This window comes from Canis lupus, chromosome 20 (assembly GCF_003254725.2).
Source record: "Canis lupus dingo isolate Sandy chromosome 20, ASM325472v2, whole genome shotgun sequence".
Lineage (NCBI taxonomy): Eukaryota > Metazoa > Chordata > Mammalia > Carnivora > Canidae > Canis > Canis lupus.
Window position 1 is genome coordinate 44,126,526 of NC_064262.1, and position 15,314 is coordinate 44,141,839.

The window sequence follows — 15,314 nt, forward strand, 5'->3', positions numbered from 1 at the left end:
ATGCTTCTCACCACAGATTCAAGGCAGCAGCCTCAGTGATTCAGGACTATCCTGTGGGGTTTGGTTCCAGCCTCTAGAATGTTCCTGAGAACCAAGCACCTTGCTGTCCACCATAGAAAGTCCTAGAAGCTCCTGCACTGAGGAAATTGCTAGGACCCTTGGAGCAGGGGTATTTATTTCTACATGTCCTGGGTTGGGAAATGCTAAATCACAACTTTTGCCTAGATTTAGAGACTAACTTACCTTCCTTCTTAGTAGTATAGGAGTCCCTAGAACTGCTTGGTCTTAGAAAGCTTCATGTCTGCTCCAGGTGATGCTGAGATCCAGGAGCTTGCAGTACAGGGGGAGATGGCCCTCTGGCAGGAGTTTCAGTGCAAGGCTTAGGTTCCTTTTTTTTAATTTTTATTTTATGTTTTTCATATATATTTTTTAAGATTTTATTTATTTATTCATAGAGCTGCAGAGAGAGAGAGAGAGAGGCAGAGACACAGGCAGAGGGAGAAGCAGGCTCCATGCAGAGAGCCTGACGTGGGACTCGATCCAGGGTCTCCAGATCATGCCCTGGGCTGCAGGCGGCGCTAAACCGCTGCACCACCGGGGCTGCCCAAGGCTTAGGTTCCATTTTATTTTATTTTATTTTATTTTATTTTATTTTATTTTATTATTTTATTTTATTTTATTTTATTTTATTTTATTTTATTTTATTTTAAGGCTTAGGTTCCTGATTGGGGTTGTCACCCATGGATATTCAGAGGCCTGTGATCAAGTGTCTGGATGCTGTGGTGAGTAGTAAGGTGATTGGGAAAAGACAGACCAACAAAGAAATGAAGAAGATAATTTCAACTACTGATGATGAAGATGAAGAAAAGTAATCAAGGGTGTGACACAGTGACTGGGGAGGCCTCTGGCCAGGGTAGGAGTCATGGGCTTGCAAGCAGGTGGGTTTGAGCAGAGACCTGAATCTTACTAAACTGGAAACAAACATTCTGGGCAGAGGGGAATAGTGAGTGCCACAGTCCTGAGATGGCAACAAGTATGGGACAGAGCGGCTGGCAAGCTGGTGGGCAGGGATGACGTAGGAGAGGCTGTCTGATATTTTGGGCTTGGGAGGAGGTGGGATTTTATTCTAATGGGAAGAAGGAAGCGTACTGCAAAGCCCTATGAGTTCTGTTTCCCCACCAGTAAAATTCCTTACTTGGACTCAGTAATCTTCCAGCTCTCTGATTGCAGGCTTACATTCCCTTATTCAAGGATATTATTGAGGCTCCAGGGTGGCCAGACGTAGCAAATGAAAACATATGACACCCAGTCAGATTTGTTTGTTTGTTTGTTTTTTTAATAAGATTTTATTTATTATTCATGAGAGAGAGAGTGAGAGGCAGAGACAGAAGCAGAGGGAGAAGCAGGCTCCACGCAGGGGGCCCAACATGGGACTCAATCCCGGGACTCCAGGATCATACCCTGGGCCGAAGGTGGCGCTAAACCGCTGAGCCACCCGGGCTGCCCCACCCAGTCAGATTTGAATTTCAGATCAATCAACAATGGATAGTCCTTTAGTATAAATCTACCCGAAGATGTCAGAGTTATCTTCCATGTGCCAGGCCACAGCTAGGAGTCAGTCTGGGTTTGAGTAATCCATTTCACATGATCTCCATAGTTTGGTGCTTTTGGAGGAACTGGTCAAATGTGAAGGTTAGAATATGGTGTGGCTTGAGAGAGAGATGAACCAGCTTGAAAAATCCACTTTGGCCCCAAATTATGACCTTGAACCGGTGATTTTTTTAAAAATTTATTTATTCATGAGACACACACACACACACACACACACACACACACACACACACAGGGAGAAGCAGGCTCCATGCAGGAATCCTGAGATGGGACTCAATCCCACGACCCCCGGATCATGCCCTGAGCCAAAGGCAGGCCGTCAACCAATGAGCCACCCAGGTGTCCCTGAACCGGTGATTATTTTGGGTGTTTCAACTCTTATTAAATGCCCACATAGCATTGATTGAAATGCCTCTGGCATTCCCTGTGCCACAAACATGTATCACGTTGTATCACGTTTCTCAGATGGATCTAGGTTCTGACTTTCTTTTTTAATATTTTTTATGAGAGAGAGAGGCAGAGACACAGGCAGAGGGAGAAGCAGGCTCCATGCAGGGAGCCTGACTCGGGACTCGATCCCAGGTCTCCAGGATCATACCCCGGGCCGAAGGTGGCACCAAACCGCTGGGCCATCGGGGCTGCCCTAGGTTCTGACTTTTTTCATGGATGTTGAGAGAAGGCAGGGGAACATGTTTGGCACTCATCCACTGTCCTCACTGGCTGTGAGCACCAAGGGTAGGCGTGAAGGTTGGAAGAATCCAGATGTGGCAACAGGCTGCTCTTCCCATCACAGGGACTGAATTGACACTGCTGTGGGGTCTCTGTGTTCAAAGCCCACCTGGCCCTGCACTCTGCAGTCAAGGCATGTGAGTGTCCCATAGCCAGGCCAACCACAAGTGTGGCCTGTGTCCATTTCAGGACACAGTCAGGGAGGGGTAAATAATCCCTGAAAAATAATCTCCTTAAGGTTTTGGGTCTGAGGAGAACTAGATGCTGAGAGAGAAACAGATCCTGTGAATGAGGGATTTGGGTGTGGCCCAGCTGGGACTTCCTTCTGTTGGCACCAGAAGAAGAACGTTTTGGAGGCAGGAAGAACTTCTTTAAGAGATGAATTCCCCTTTCCTGGGAAGGGGGTGGCTCAGGAAACAGTGTGGTAGCTGCTGGGCAGGGTTTTAGGAGAAGTTGGATCAGGGACCTGGCTCTGAAGCATCTGCTCTGGTTGATTTGTGGTGATGTCAGGGGTACCCTGGCCCCTGGCCCCTGCAATTGGAGTCTGCATTATACAAGAGGGTCAGTGACCCCCATCTTTGTTATTGTTACTGTCTGACCCACACCCCTGTGCGCATTTAGCCCTCACCCCCCAGTTTGTTTCTGGGATATAGGCCTGAGAGTGGTGGGGGAGAAGGACCTGAGGGGATTCAGGGATTTGATCCCTTTTCTGAAAATGGGTGCTCAGCCACTTTCTCCAACCATCAGTGTCCTCTTGGACATGACCCAGGCATCAGCTGTACTCAAGGTGTTTGTGGCAGCCGCTGCCTTCCAGAATGCCACAGGAGGGCTGGCAGCTCCCATGCCTACCCAGCATCCTCTTTTGAGTAGCCAGACACAAGGGCTGGCCCATCCCCTCCCCACAATCTTGGTGTCTATGTAGCAGAAGTTGAAACGTCACTAGCTCTGATTGACTGGCTGAAGGAGGTCTCCCCTCTGTCCTGTCACAGTGCCTGTCCCTGGTTTTCCATCCTACAATGTGCTGCTCTCATCTCACAGGTTGGACATGGCTCCCTCCTTCTTGAGGCTCATTGTCAGACTCCTGGTAGAATGTCCGCTCCCTGAGGGCAGGGACTTTGCCTGATATGGCTTCTACTGTGTCCCCAGTATTCAGCACCCAGTAGGTGCCAAATAAAAGAGGCAAGTAAAAGAGGGAATGGTATAGCCTAACACTTGGAGCACCCTGGGGATGAGCATTTCCGATCCCACATGATACAGAAGGGGAACTCAGAGACTCTGTGATGAAGGTTATTCCACATCCGTGCAAATGAGGACAAGGCCAGGCCACTCTGGGGACTGGCAACTTCCAGCCCATCCTTCCCAGCTAGGCTCAGGACTCCCGTTTGTCCTACCTGGTGGGAACACCGCCCCGGCCACCTCGCCCCCTGGTGGCTGAGGATGGAGCAGGCTGAGCTGCCCACAGCAACTGGTGACACATGCAGATGAAGACAGAGTAGGAGATACACTTCCGGTTCAAAGTGATACTTCTGAGCAGTTTGTACTTAACCCTTTAGTGGAGCATTTGTGCAGAGCTCTATACTAGCAGAATTTTCTCAGGACCACAGGCTCACTCAGGACAGAGTGTGCCTAACTGCAGATGGAGGCTGAACTCCTGTTTGCACTGGGTGTGCAGAATCCTGGTTAGAAATGAGACTTAAGGGACACCTGGGTGGCTCAGCGGTTAAGCGTCTGCCTTTGGCTCAGGGTGTGATCCTAGAGTCCTGGGATCGAGTCCCACATCAGGCTCCCTGCATGGAGCCTGCTTCTTCTTCTGCCTGTGTCTCTGCCTCTCTCTGTGTGTCTCTCATGAATAAATAAAATCTTAAAAAAAAAAAGACACTTAAAACAAACACACCCTGACAAAGTGGCCCATCTCTAGAGAGCTGTGTTTCAGAGAGCTTTTCAGAATACATAGGACAGGGGTGGGGCAAATGATGCTCATCTCTCTCCCACAAACTCCTACCTAGTGTAGGAATGTTGTGATTTTAAAAATGACACTTATTGTAGCAGCTGTAATTCATGGGGAGTATCGTATTTTTCATAAAGCACCAATGTAATAGTCCCTTTAACTATTTTCTGGTCCTTGAAAAAAAGTACCTGAAATATCAAAGTACTAAGGAAATCAAATTAACATAGAAATGAATCTTTCCTTCCTTTTCTCAACCAATTGCATTGTAATCTTACCATGTGAGCATGACTTTGGGTGAAACAAACTTAAATTCTTCAGCAATCCTCCTCCTCCACTTGCCTGGTTCTCTGGGGACCTGAGGGTGGGAGAGGGTGGGAGATGAGGGAGTAGAGCCCCCATGGCCCTCACAGTCCAGCTCCCTCGCCCCTGCCTTTGTCCCTTGACTTCGGTGGACACTCCACTCTCCTCTGACCCCAGTAGCACTTCAGCCTCTTGTGTCCAGTTGGCAACTCTGAGCTAACTGGGGTTGCAATCAGCATGGTTCAAATCAAGGAAGCCATGTCAGGTGCTAAACAGGACCACAGGGGGCCTGACTGCCTGCCTCTCCCAGAGTAGCTTCCTTTGTGGGGAAATGTAGATCTAACGTGCTCAGCTAGGCCAAAGGGGAAGCTAAGATACATTTTGATCATTTTTTTAAAATATTTTATTTGAGAGAGAGAGTGAGAAGAGCATGAACAGGGGGTGAGGGTAGAGGGAGAAGCAGACTCTCCACTGAGCAGGGAGCCTGACTTGGGGCTTGATCCCAGGACTCCGAGATCATGACCTGAGCCAAAGGGAGACACTTAACCGACTGAACCACCCAGGCGCCCCATTGTGATCATTTTTAATTCCCAGGACCCCCAGTACCCTTTGGCCTGGGGGTGTGAAGTTCACCCAGCAGGGTCCTCTTGGCATTTCTGGGGGGGACCCAGGCACAGCGACCAAGCATGCTGACACCTGCAGACAACATAGGCAGGTGTCCACATGGCGTCTGCCAGAACTGCCTGTACTCTTCCTCTTGGGCTGTCCCACGGACCTGCCAGCATGCGCCAGGCCTGGGCTGGGACATTCCTGGCTGATGTCGAGCTGCCGAGTGGAGCAGCCACAGGGAGAGTGCCCCTGGCAGTGGGACAGGTGGGAGCAAGCACAGTCAGTGTTCCAGGACCATTCAGGGAGGAGGTTGGACAACATCCAGGTGGGAGATGTTGCTGTGACTTGGGGAGGGGCAATGAAGACAGCCAGAAATGGGTGGGTCGACAGGCAGGATTTCTGAGGGATGGAGTGTGTGTGAAGGACTACTAATGACCTCCGGCCTGCTCACTCAGTGGTTGGGCCGGTTGCCCTGGCCACTCGCTGGCCTCTGTGAGGCCCACTCCTGTCCTCCCCCCTCATCCTGTGACTACTTCCTGGCTGTTTGTCATCAACTTCCCAAGTGTGTCCTGTGGACCTCGTAGAACTTCTCCATACCATGTCCATTTGTGCTGGCCAGTCCTGCTGAAAAGAATCCGCTTGGCTTTACTGAGGGGTTCCCCTGAATCTATGACTCTGGCAGCCATTCTTTGTTCATCAATATCTGGCAATTAGTGGAAAATTTTCTGGGAACTGATTTATTCAACCAGGGCATTGTTCTGCAGCACCCAAATGAGCCTACTTCCTGTGAAACAGTGGCCATCTCAGGACTGTCACACGTGATTCATTCCCAGCTGGTGGCCACATGCCTGCTGGTGGGGGGCTTGTCACATGGCAGATTTGTGGCTGTGCTCTGGTTGGGTGGGCTCAGGATGTGATTCCTGCAGAAAAGGTGTGAAACTTGAGGTGGGAAAAACGATGTTCAAGCCGACAACAGGGCAGGCCCAACCCACCCCAAGTGATAAAGCCAGTCATGGGGCAGGCATCAACGTGGGCATGGTAGGATCGCTGTGCTGGGGGAGGGCCTTCCTGGCACGGCTACGTGGAATCACTGATAAGCCCAATGGCCAGTGGTTCTGCCTCAGGATCACAGCCCAAAGGAAAGCTCAGACGTGCCCCTAGGAGTGAGCAGTTGAGAGCACTTTGGTGTTACTGAGGAGCACAGGGATGAGAGCGACACAAGGGCCTTGACGTAGTGTGGGAGGCAGCTAGGCACCATCCCTGCACATTAAAAACAAGGCACAACCCAAGAGAATCAAAAATACTTGTTTAAACAACAGGGCAGCCTCGGTGCCTTAGCGGTTTAGCGCTGCCTTCTGCCCAGGGTGTGATCCTGGAGACTCAGGATAGAGTCCCATGTCGGGCTCCCTGCATGGAGCCTGCTTCTCCCTCTGCCTATGTCTCTGCCTCTGTCTCTAATAAACAAATCTTAAAACAACAAAAAATGTGTAGGGGCACATCCACAACAGCGGCACTACTTATAAAAGCCACAAGGAAGAAGCAACCGAAGTACCCATCAGTGGATGAGTGGATAAACAAACTGGTCAATTTATACAGTGGAATATTATCCAGCTTTAAGGAATGATATTCTGATTTGTGCTACATCAGTGAAACTTCAAGTCATATTGAATGAAAGAAGCCAGACACAAAAGGTCACATGTATGATCCCATTTACGTGAAATGTCCAGAACAGGCAAATCCAGAGACAGAAATCAGATTAAGGCTGCCAGGGGCTGGGGGGTTGATTGACAGTTAATGGGGATGGGCTTCCTTTTGAGGTAATGAAAATGTTCTGGAACTAGACAGGTGTTGGTTTTACCACATTGTGAATATACACCCGGTGCCAATGAATTGTACATATTAAATGGTTAATTTTATGACTTTCATGTTAAAAAGAAAAAATGAAAAATCCCAAAACAACTAGGCACCTGGAGGTTAGCTGATGGGTTTTCTAAGAACACAGGAAATAGGACACCAGGTGAGCAAGCAAATGTGTCTGTAGAAGGGCCAGAGAGGAACAGGCAGTACTGTGGACCACGTTTGATGTCTTACTTAGGGGCCTCCTCTCCTCCAGGCGGGGCTGTTCTGGAGGAACCGTCAGCAGCAGAGAAGACTCAGGTTTCCACCAGGTCCTCTGGTCCAGGGTACGGGGCTCTATAACCTCATCACCCTGTTGGTTCAAAGAACTTCCTGATGCCCACTCACCGAGTGGCCCCACCTGGCCTGGTAAGAGGGCAAGCAAGAGCCATCTCTGGCACACACAAGGGACAACACGACAAAGACAAAACAAGTGATGGCTCCTGCAAATTATTTTACTTTGAATATATAGGAAAAGAAATCCACAAATGGGAAGCTATGTTCTATGGTTATGTCTTTTAAACAATGTTTTGTATTTACAAAAATTTTTTCCTGATTAAAAGCACCAGCTGAAGTTACAGGCTGCTAAAACCATAAGATATTACAAACCCATTAAAAGACATTATGTCAAACATACTTCTTAAAAACCCTTAACAAAACAGAGACGATGCAATCAACAAATTCACCCACTGCACCAGGCAGCCCTTTTCTGATTTCTTTGCCAGTGTTCCCAATAAGTGGGGTGGGGAGTGCTTACCCCAGGGAGAGGACCCTCGTTTCACCCATGGATGGCTGCAAAGACCCAGCACAGGGGAGGCAGTGGTGTGTATGTGCCAGGGAACCTAGTATCTCCTGGACCAGTCCCCCAGATCCAGAGGCCCTAAGGACCCAAGGAGGTGGGAGGAACACACAAAGAGGCTGACCAGCTTTCAGTAATTTACCTGCCAACAGGGATCTCTCTGTTCCTCCCTTGCACACTGTACACTTAAAGGCTTGGAGTTTTTATTTATCTGTTTTATCTAAACAGTTATGACACTGCAGAAGGTCTCCCTGGGGGCTCACTTGCTGCCGGTCTTAAATTCTTATGACTGAGTGAGAAAACTGCGAGGCACTCCATTTGGACTCACAGGAAGGTACTTATGACAGCTTTATGTAACCAGAAGATGCTACGGTGAAGGGGAGGTTCAAAGCTTGCACATGCAGAAAAGCATGTACACGCAGTTTGGCTTCCATAAAGCTAGAGTGGAATATTAAATATAAAGTACTGAATTTTTAACTGTAAACATAAAAACTTATCCTTAACTTTACATGAACATAGATAACAGAGTGGTCACTAAAAGCACTTTAACATCAGGACAGATGTTAAGTTTTGAGGTTCTTATTTCAACTGTTCTACATAAAAAATGCCCTAGAAGCAAAGAAAGGCTTAAATAAATACGCAGAGACAAACATGATGTACAGCGTGATTGAAGTAATGAGGGTCTGGAGAGGTCAGACAGTGCGGGGTCTAGGCCAACAGGGGTAGCTTGTGGAAAGAGGGGAGCTCTGTCCCATGGATAGAGGGGAGAGCCTAGGGGATAGCCTTGACGGGAGAGGAAAACAGGACAGGACAGCTTGTGGTCACGTCATACCCTCCTCTTGTAGGCCTCACAAGCCCAGGGGTCCGCCAAGAAGTTGGCCCTGAGCTGCACCGGACAGTGCTAGGCTCTCCTGGGGGACCCAGGATGTCACACAGATGGTGGGTCCTCTTAGGACAAGCCCTGGCCAGCCCATGCCTCCAATCAGCAGCTGACTGTGCACGCCTGTCGCTGGCCCCCTGTGGGCAGCAGGGGCCTGATGCTGGCCTGGTAGGGGCGGTGGCCCTGTGCAGGGAGGTCTGCTGACAGCCCTGCTTGCGGCTAAGGCACACTCAGGCCTCAGGGCCTGAGCAGCTGACCTGAGTGATCCCAGTGTTCCTTCTGTCAGACACTGAGGCTTTGAGAAGCAGCCCTCACAGTGCAAGGGTAACAAGATGCAAACTAACAAGCCACCCTGACTAGCAAGACCACTCACCACTCCTCTGTGAGGGGGACACTCCCAGGCACTGGGGGCTGGAGGAGGTGGCTACTTCAACTGCCCCCAATGCCACCATCACCACTGGGTTATCTCCCCAAGTATCCGAGAGGAGCACAGAACCGAGCATGGTTGTCTGAGCCTGGCAGACTCCTGGGGTCAGCTTTAGCTCAGGAAGAGGTTTCAACGCTGTCCCAAGACCCAAGGAAGGTAGGTCTCCTCATCTTCCCTCCTGAGAGCAGTGTGAGGGGCCAGGGGAATTGCTGCCTGCTGGCCAGCTGAGCTCCAGGCATCTGCAAACGTCCTCTGCTGAGGAGGCTGCAGAGCTGCCAGGAAGCAGCCCCTTTTTCATTCAGGCACCCTGAGTTGGGCTGAGGAGGGTCCCCTCCCTTCTCCTTTGCTTCCAGCCCAGCAGAATGGACGCTGATGGGGGAAGGCAGCTGGTGCAAATATAGGAGTCTCAGGCCCCAGCTCCAGCTCTGTGAATCACCACACACGCACGCACACACATGCACACCCGTGTCTACAAGAATGTGCACCTCCATGGCTGGACACTGAATCCAGTCAAGGTGCAGATGTTTGGAAGCCGAGTTCCTGGGCCCCCCGGGTTCCTGACCAGAGGCGCTGGCTGTCAGATGGGGGGGGGGGGGGGAGACACTGGACAGAAAGGCAAGCTGGGAAAAGTGTTATGGTGGGATGTGCATTTTTGTCCCTGACATGCGCCATCACTTCTTCCCTCCAATTTTGGGGCAGAAACTGGCATTTTGCCTCTGGGCTCTGGAAGCTGCTATGAGCAGAGAAAACACTCGAGCCAGGCAGAGAGGCCCAGGTGATGGAAGTCATGTGGCAATGTACCAGCGGTACCACCCACCCTGGCAACTGGCACCCCACTCCCCGCCCAGACACGCTCCCTCGAAGGCGTGACTTAGACGTGGAAGCAGAACTGGCAATTCAAGTCCACTTTAAAGGATGGCTCTGGAAAGTTGGCTCCAATATCCCCACCTGCAAGCCTCAGCACTGGGGTCTTGTTATATGGTGGGAATGGCTGGCCAGCCCTTCCTGGGAGGGCTGAATTAGCCCTGCATACTCCCCAGGGACTTGGAAGCTCTGGAGACAGTCAGAAAAGAAGCCTGGGGACACCCACTCCAGCACACCTCCAAGGAAAGCTCAAGTGCTGTCTGGATGGAAGTAGGGGACACACTGGGCCCCACAGAGGCCCCAAGAAGCTGGACGGCTCCCTTCAGGAGCCTCACAGGAGGCTGGCCAGGCTTGTATTGGGTCCATTTTGAGCTTGGAACTGCACAGGGGGTGGGCCGTCCGTCCACTGTAGAGGGGAGAGAATACATAGGTGAGGTCTTTCCTAGGAAGGAGCAGAGATGAGGTGAGCTGTGTGTTTTGTCCTGGACTATTGTTCTCTTTGGGCAGATTGCTCAGCCAGGGCCCTGTCCTCCACACCTGAGTCAGCGGGGCCCCTGGGAAGCACCATATATCACCCACTTGGGTGACTGATGCCGTCACCCCCATCTGAGGGGGCCCTTGAGGCTAGGCTGAGTTAGGGATTGCTGGAAACATGCAGGGAGATGCCGGCCAAGCATATACTTCCCTTCTTAGGGAACGTACCCCCTGGGGGCTGCAGGCCAAGGGAGAAGGCCCTGAGAAGTCAACTGACACTTTCATTTTGCCTCCCCAAACCCAGTGCCTATACCGTGATGAGGTTGTGTTCAGGGAGACTGCAGGCCTCAATATGGTCCTGGAGCAGCTGCTGGGAGAAGTTCTGGTGCATCTGGGCAGCTTCGTGGGCATCCATGGCATTCCCGCAGGCCTTGTTCAAGTCTAAGGGTGGGACACACGCATAGGGTGGATCTACCTTGCCCTGCCCCACATCCTCCTCTTGGGCGTGGGTAGAGCCCTAAGGTCAAACCCCATTCTACCAGTGAGTTCTTGTGTATCTGGCATGTCACCTGTCCTGAGCCCTGTCTCAGGGTCAGCGAAGCCCACCTGCCAACAGCCCTCACATATGCCCTCCTGAGCTCCTGAGTCACATGGAGTTGGGGAAGCAGTGTGGCCCAGGGAACAGACACAAGGGTCGGTTGGGCAGTGAAAACCCTCAGGGCTCCCTGTGGACACTGGCCCTCCTGGGGAGGTGCTGGCCAACCATCAGGCATACAGGAACTCACTAGAGCAGGGCGCCTAATACCCCACTCCTGAGGTAGAAAGACTGAATGGGCCCACAAAGCCCACTGCAGCCTGCCCTTTGCCTCCTTCCCAGAGCCCTGGGTAAGTCTCTGGATTTTACTAGCACAATCTATAAATGGGGGTGCAGCAATAACAACACTGATGCTTGCTGAGAGCCTACCCAGGCTCTGGTACCCAGAGCATCCTGGCCAGTACTGTCTGACAGGGACAACTGCTATTCAGGGAGAAGGAAACCAAGGGTGAGGGCTAGGGCTCACAGCCTAATTCTTCACCCAGACTCCAAGAAACAGCCTTGTGGAAAGAGTGATCCGATCCTGTGTTGAGCTGATGTCATGAATAAGCCTAGTGCCCACTGCCCCTAAACAGGTCCTGCTGTGGAGCTTGAGCAGATGCTAGAATTGGGACTGTGGTGTGTAGAGGCCCAGTCTGAGCACAAGCTAATCAGGGCTTACCCGAGATCTTTTAGACTTGGGCTCCCAGCAGCCCTGATCTCTGGGAAGGGCTGGTTATTGCACTCACCTCTCAGCAGGGCTGAGGACCACAGCTGCACTGACATGTCTGGGATCTTGCTGGCCAGTTGCATGGCAGGCACCACCATGTTGTTACTCTCCTGTTGACCGAGAGCAGCCAGGGAAGGGAGTGGGGGCTGGGGCGAGCAGCGGGGACAGCCTAGGACCTACCCGCCACACCCACCCCAGGCTGTGCCCTCCTCCTGCTGCCTGGATTGCTCCTACTTCTACTTCAGAGCCCATCTCAAATGACCTCCTTTGATGTACTCTTCAACTACCTCAGGAGAAAAGAAACTGCCCCCACTCTTCAGCTCTGCATGCACCTCCTCATCAGGGTACCACTGGCTATTAGTTTACTTGCCTTTGTCTCTAACTAGAGCAAAAGGCACTGGTGGTAGTCAGCTCTGGACTCCGATTAGCTGATTAGAAATGCACATTCAGAGGTCCCAGGGTCTGGGAGGAGGAAACAGTCTGCCCTGGTGGGAGTGATGAGGGCTGAATGCATAGAGAAAAGAGGAAGGGAGGTTTCTCTTCTACATATGAACTCATTCTTGTGGGAGGTTACCTATCACATGGGGCTGTGGGACACCAAGGCATGGTAATTCTCCAACACGGACTATGTGACTGCACAACTCTGCTCCCATCAATATCTAGGATGTGCTGAGGGCGGGTGCAGGGCCATAAACACCCATCCCGGACCCCATAATGATTGGCAGCATTGCTCCGACCCCATTCAACCTAGGGACAATAAGCTTTGCTGGCCTGAATGCTGGATTCAAGGTGACATGGGGGAACTCCCTATCCAGCAGCCCCTGGCAGGTACTTGCCATGTGGCTAAGAGATTTACAAACCATCAAAACCAACTCCTGAGGCCTAGCTTCAACACAGACAGGATTATGTGAAGACAGGATTATGTGAAGACACAAAAGCCAATGACTTCACACTGCCTCATGGCTGGCACATCAAAGATGAGCTCCAGGTGGGTCTCAAAGTTTTTCAAGATTGAATAAAGTCCTTCCAAGACCCCAGAGTGCCAACAGAACACGAAAAATCTCTTCTCCCCTAGGCCTGGGTTTGGGCATGTTTGGAAACTGCCAGAAGGAGTATATATCAAGTATATTCATAATATGAAGCTCTTGGTTCTCCTAAGCAGGCTGCCCCATGCCAGCTTGTGGCCCCACAGAATTTGGTATGAAGATGTGTGATTCTCAAAGGTATCCTGTGTAAGGCTGCTCACAAACTCATGATGCCTGTGGACATTCCAGGCTGGCAGGCTGAGGGCAGACTGTCTCCCTCAGACCTGGAGCTGCTTGAGGCCAGGCTTAGGTCTGAGGGCTCTTGGGGGCTCCATGTCACTCCACACAGGCCCAGACACACAGGGAGCAGTGGAGGTTCCTAAATAAGCTCTGTAAGATATCCCGGGATCGCCCCAAATATGAACCAGAGCTGCAGCTGAAAAGCTCCTTTGTTTACCCTGTCCCATTCAAAGTGGCTTCTGCAGACTTTTAGACAAATGAGAGCCAGTGAAGTCTGGTTCTAAGCCTGGGTCTGCAATTTGGGGGCTCTGTGACCTTAATTTCCCCAGCTGGAAAACAAGGTAATGACATCCACCACATGGAGACATGAGGTAGGCAGTCCACCCTCAGCAGGCCCTCACGTTGAGCTCCTGGTTCTCATCTGACCCTAGACACACAGCAAGGCCACTGTTCTCATGTGTGCTCAGAGGTTGACGAATAGGGTGACACGATATTCTAATAGGAGCAGAGCTGCACTCTGAAGGGAGAACCCAAAGCTCGTCTTCCTTTAGGGGTGGTGGCTCCCCAATGTTTATGCCATTGACACCAGGATGTGAACTTCAAGGCCCGCTGACCAAAGCAAACGCCTGTCATGTTTGTAGGCAGGGGGATATGCCCAGGTCGGTAAAAATGCTCATTCTTAGAGAGTCTGAGGGTATGATCAGATAAAATTCTATGGGCCAAGACATGTACCCCATGTTAGCTAAAGTGAGGCTGGCTAAACTATGAAGCAGATGTTGCTTCAAAATTCTTGCTGCTACTGAAGAAAACTCACCCAGTGGTGCAGAGAAAGACAAGGTATCAAATTATGGAATAGCCTGAAAAAAAAAATCTATGTGTAGGCAGAGATAGGTATTGGAAAGAGACAGAAGACATGAAATCATCTTCTCCTTTGTTTCTCACCCTTTCTATGATAAACATATCATATTACATAATGTGAACGAATGCTATCTTAAAAAAAAAATGGCCTCAAGAGGTTGACAGGTAAAAGCAGGCAAGCAGGTAAGAGCACACCCCAGGTTCCTCATCTGACTTGGGAGTTGGATGATCCCACTGGGGCCAGCCCCAGGGGGCCATTCTAGGTAAGGGTGAAGACATGGGGTGTCCTGAGGATGACATTGTGTGCTGGGCAGAATGGAGCCCAAGGGATTTAACTGGGAGGACACACCTCTCTGCCCCTGGATATTAACACACAGAAAGGGGAACTTGCCCTCAGCCCTGGCAGCTCTGGACAGCCTGTGGGACTCTGTCTGACCACTGCCTGCAGCCGGCACTGGGTCCATCTGCCACAGAGACCCACCCTCCAGCGATCCAAAGCTCCCCTAGCCCTGCCCCCCAAGCCTATGTGAGCCAAGGTGCCCCTGCCTTCCCTGAGCCTCACAGAGCAGTGGGGAATGGGGAGGTTACTGAGATAAGATCACCAAGGGCACAGGATGCAAAGTGCTACTAGGTGGTAGTCCGTAAGCACCGTGCTGGCTCCCTGCCTCTCGGCCCAGCCCTGGACACTCACTCTGTGGTTCCCCAACACATAGAAGATGTGGCCCAGGAGCACAAGGGAGCAGGCTGTGAGCCGGTTCAGGTCCTCTGCGTTGGACATCTTCAGAGTTTCTCGAAGAAATCGCCTATGTGAGAACAGATGCTGAAGGCCCATCAGGATGCCTTATTGGTAGGAAGAGGCTGCGGCCACCTCAAGGCCCTGAGCAGAGGCCCACCTGTCTTGGTGATAGAAGCCCTGGGCACATGCTGTCACACAGCAAAAACCACCTGGATGGCTAGCCCAGGAGGTGCCAGGTAAGGGGCAACCCGTCCTCTCCCCATACTCACTTGGCCTCATTGTAGCGTCCCTGGAAGAAGGAGAAGAGCCCGCGCACGTAGAAAGCTGCAGCTCGCAGGCAGTGTGAGCTGACAGGAGAGACAGCAGAATACTTTGGTGGGTTTTTTTCGAGTGCAGCAGGTTTATAGGCAGGGAGGGAGGAGCAAGAGGCATCGGGTACATAGGGTAGTTGGGTCCCACCAGCACTGGCACCACCCCAGGAACATGGAAAACGTAAGACAGTAGGTCAATGGGGCACTCAGCACTCGGGTCACCTACCTGACAGGGAAGCTGTGGTCTGGATTGATCCTCTCCAACAAACTATATAGCTGTGGCAGAAATAACAGTTAGGATCA

At 51.2% G+C, this 15,314-nt stretch overlaps 1 protein-coding gene and 1 long non-coding RNA gene across 4 annotated transcripts in view; one reads left to right on the top strand and one right to left on the bottom strand.

Moving 5' to 3' along the window:
- The window catches only part of LOC118351729 (uncharacterized), a 19,780-nt gene extending 9,983 nt beyond the window's left edge, over positions 1-9,797 (top strand). The window contains exon 3 of the long non-coding RNA XR_004807648.2: positions 712-9,797. This is a non-coding gene — a long non-coding RNA (uncharacterized LOC118351729). The remainder of the gene's footprint in view (positions 1-711) is intronic.
- The window catches only part of MAU2 (MAU2 sister chromatid cohesion factor), a 27,456-nt gene continuing 19,669 nt past the window's right edge, over positions 7,528-15,314 (bottom strand). For all 3 annotated transcript variants that reach the window (XM_049098069.1, XM_025458180.3, XM_025458179.3), the window contains 6 exons: positions 15,238-15,287; positions 14,970-15,047; positions 14,656-14,767; positions 11,861-11,951; positions 10,851-10,978; positions 7,528-10,469 (listed from right to left, as the gene is read on the bottom strand). In XM_049098069.1, the coding sequence (XP_048954026.1) occupies positions 10,395-10,469; positions 10,851-10,978; positions 11,861-11,951; positions 14,656-14,767; positions 14,970-15,047; positions 15,238-15,287 (534 nt within the window). In that variant the 3' untranslated portion in view covers positions 7,528-10,394. The remainder of the gene's footprint in view (positions 10,470-10,850; positions 10,979-11,860; positions 11,952-14,655; positions 14,768-14,969; positions 15,048-15,237; positions 15,288-15,314) is intronic.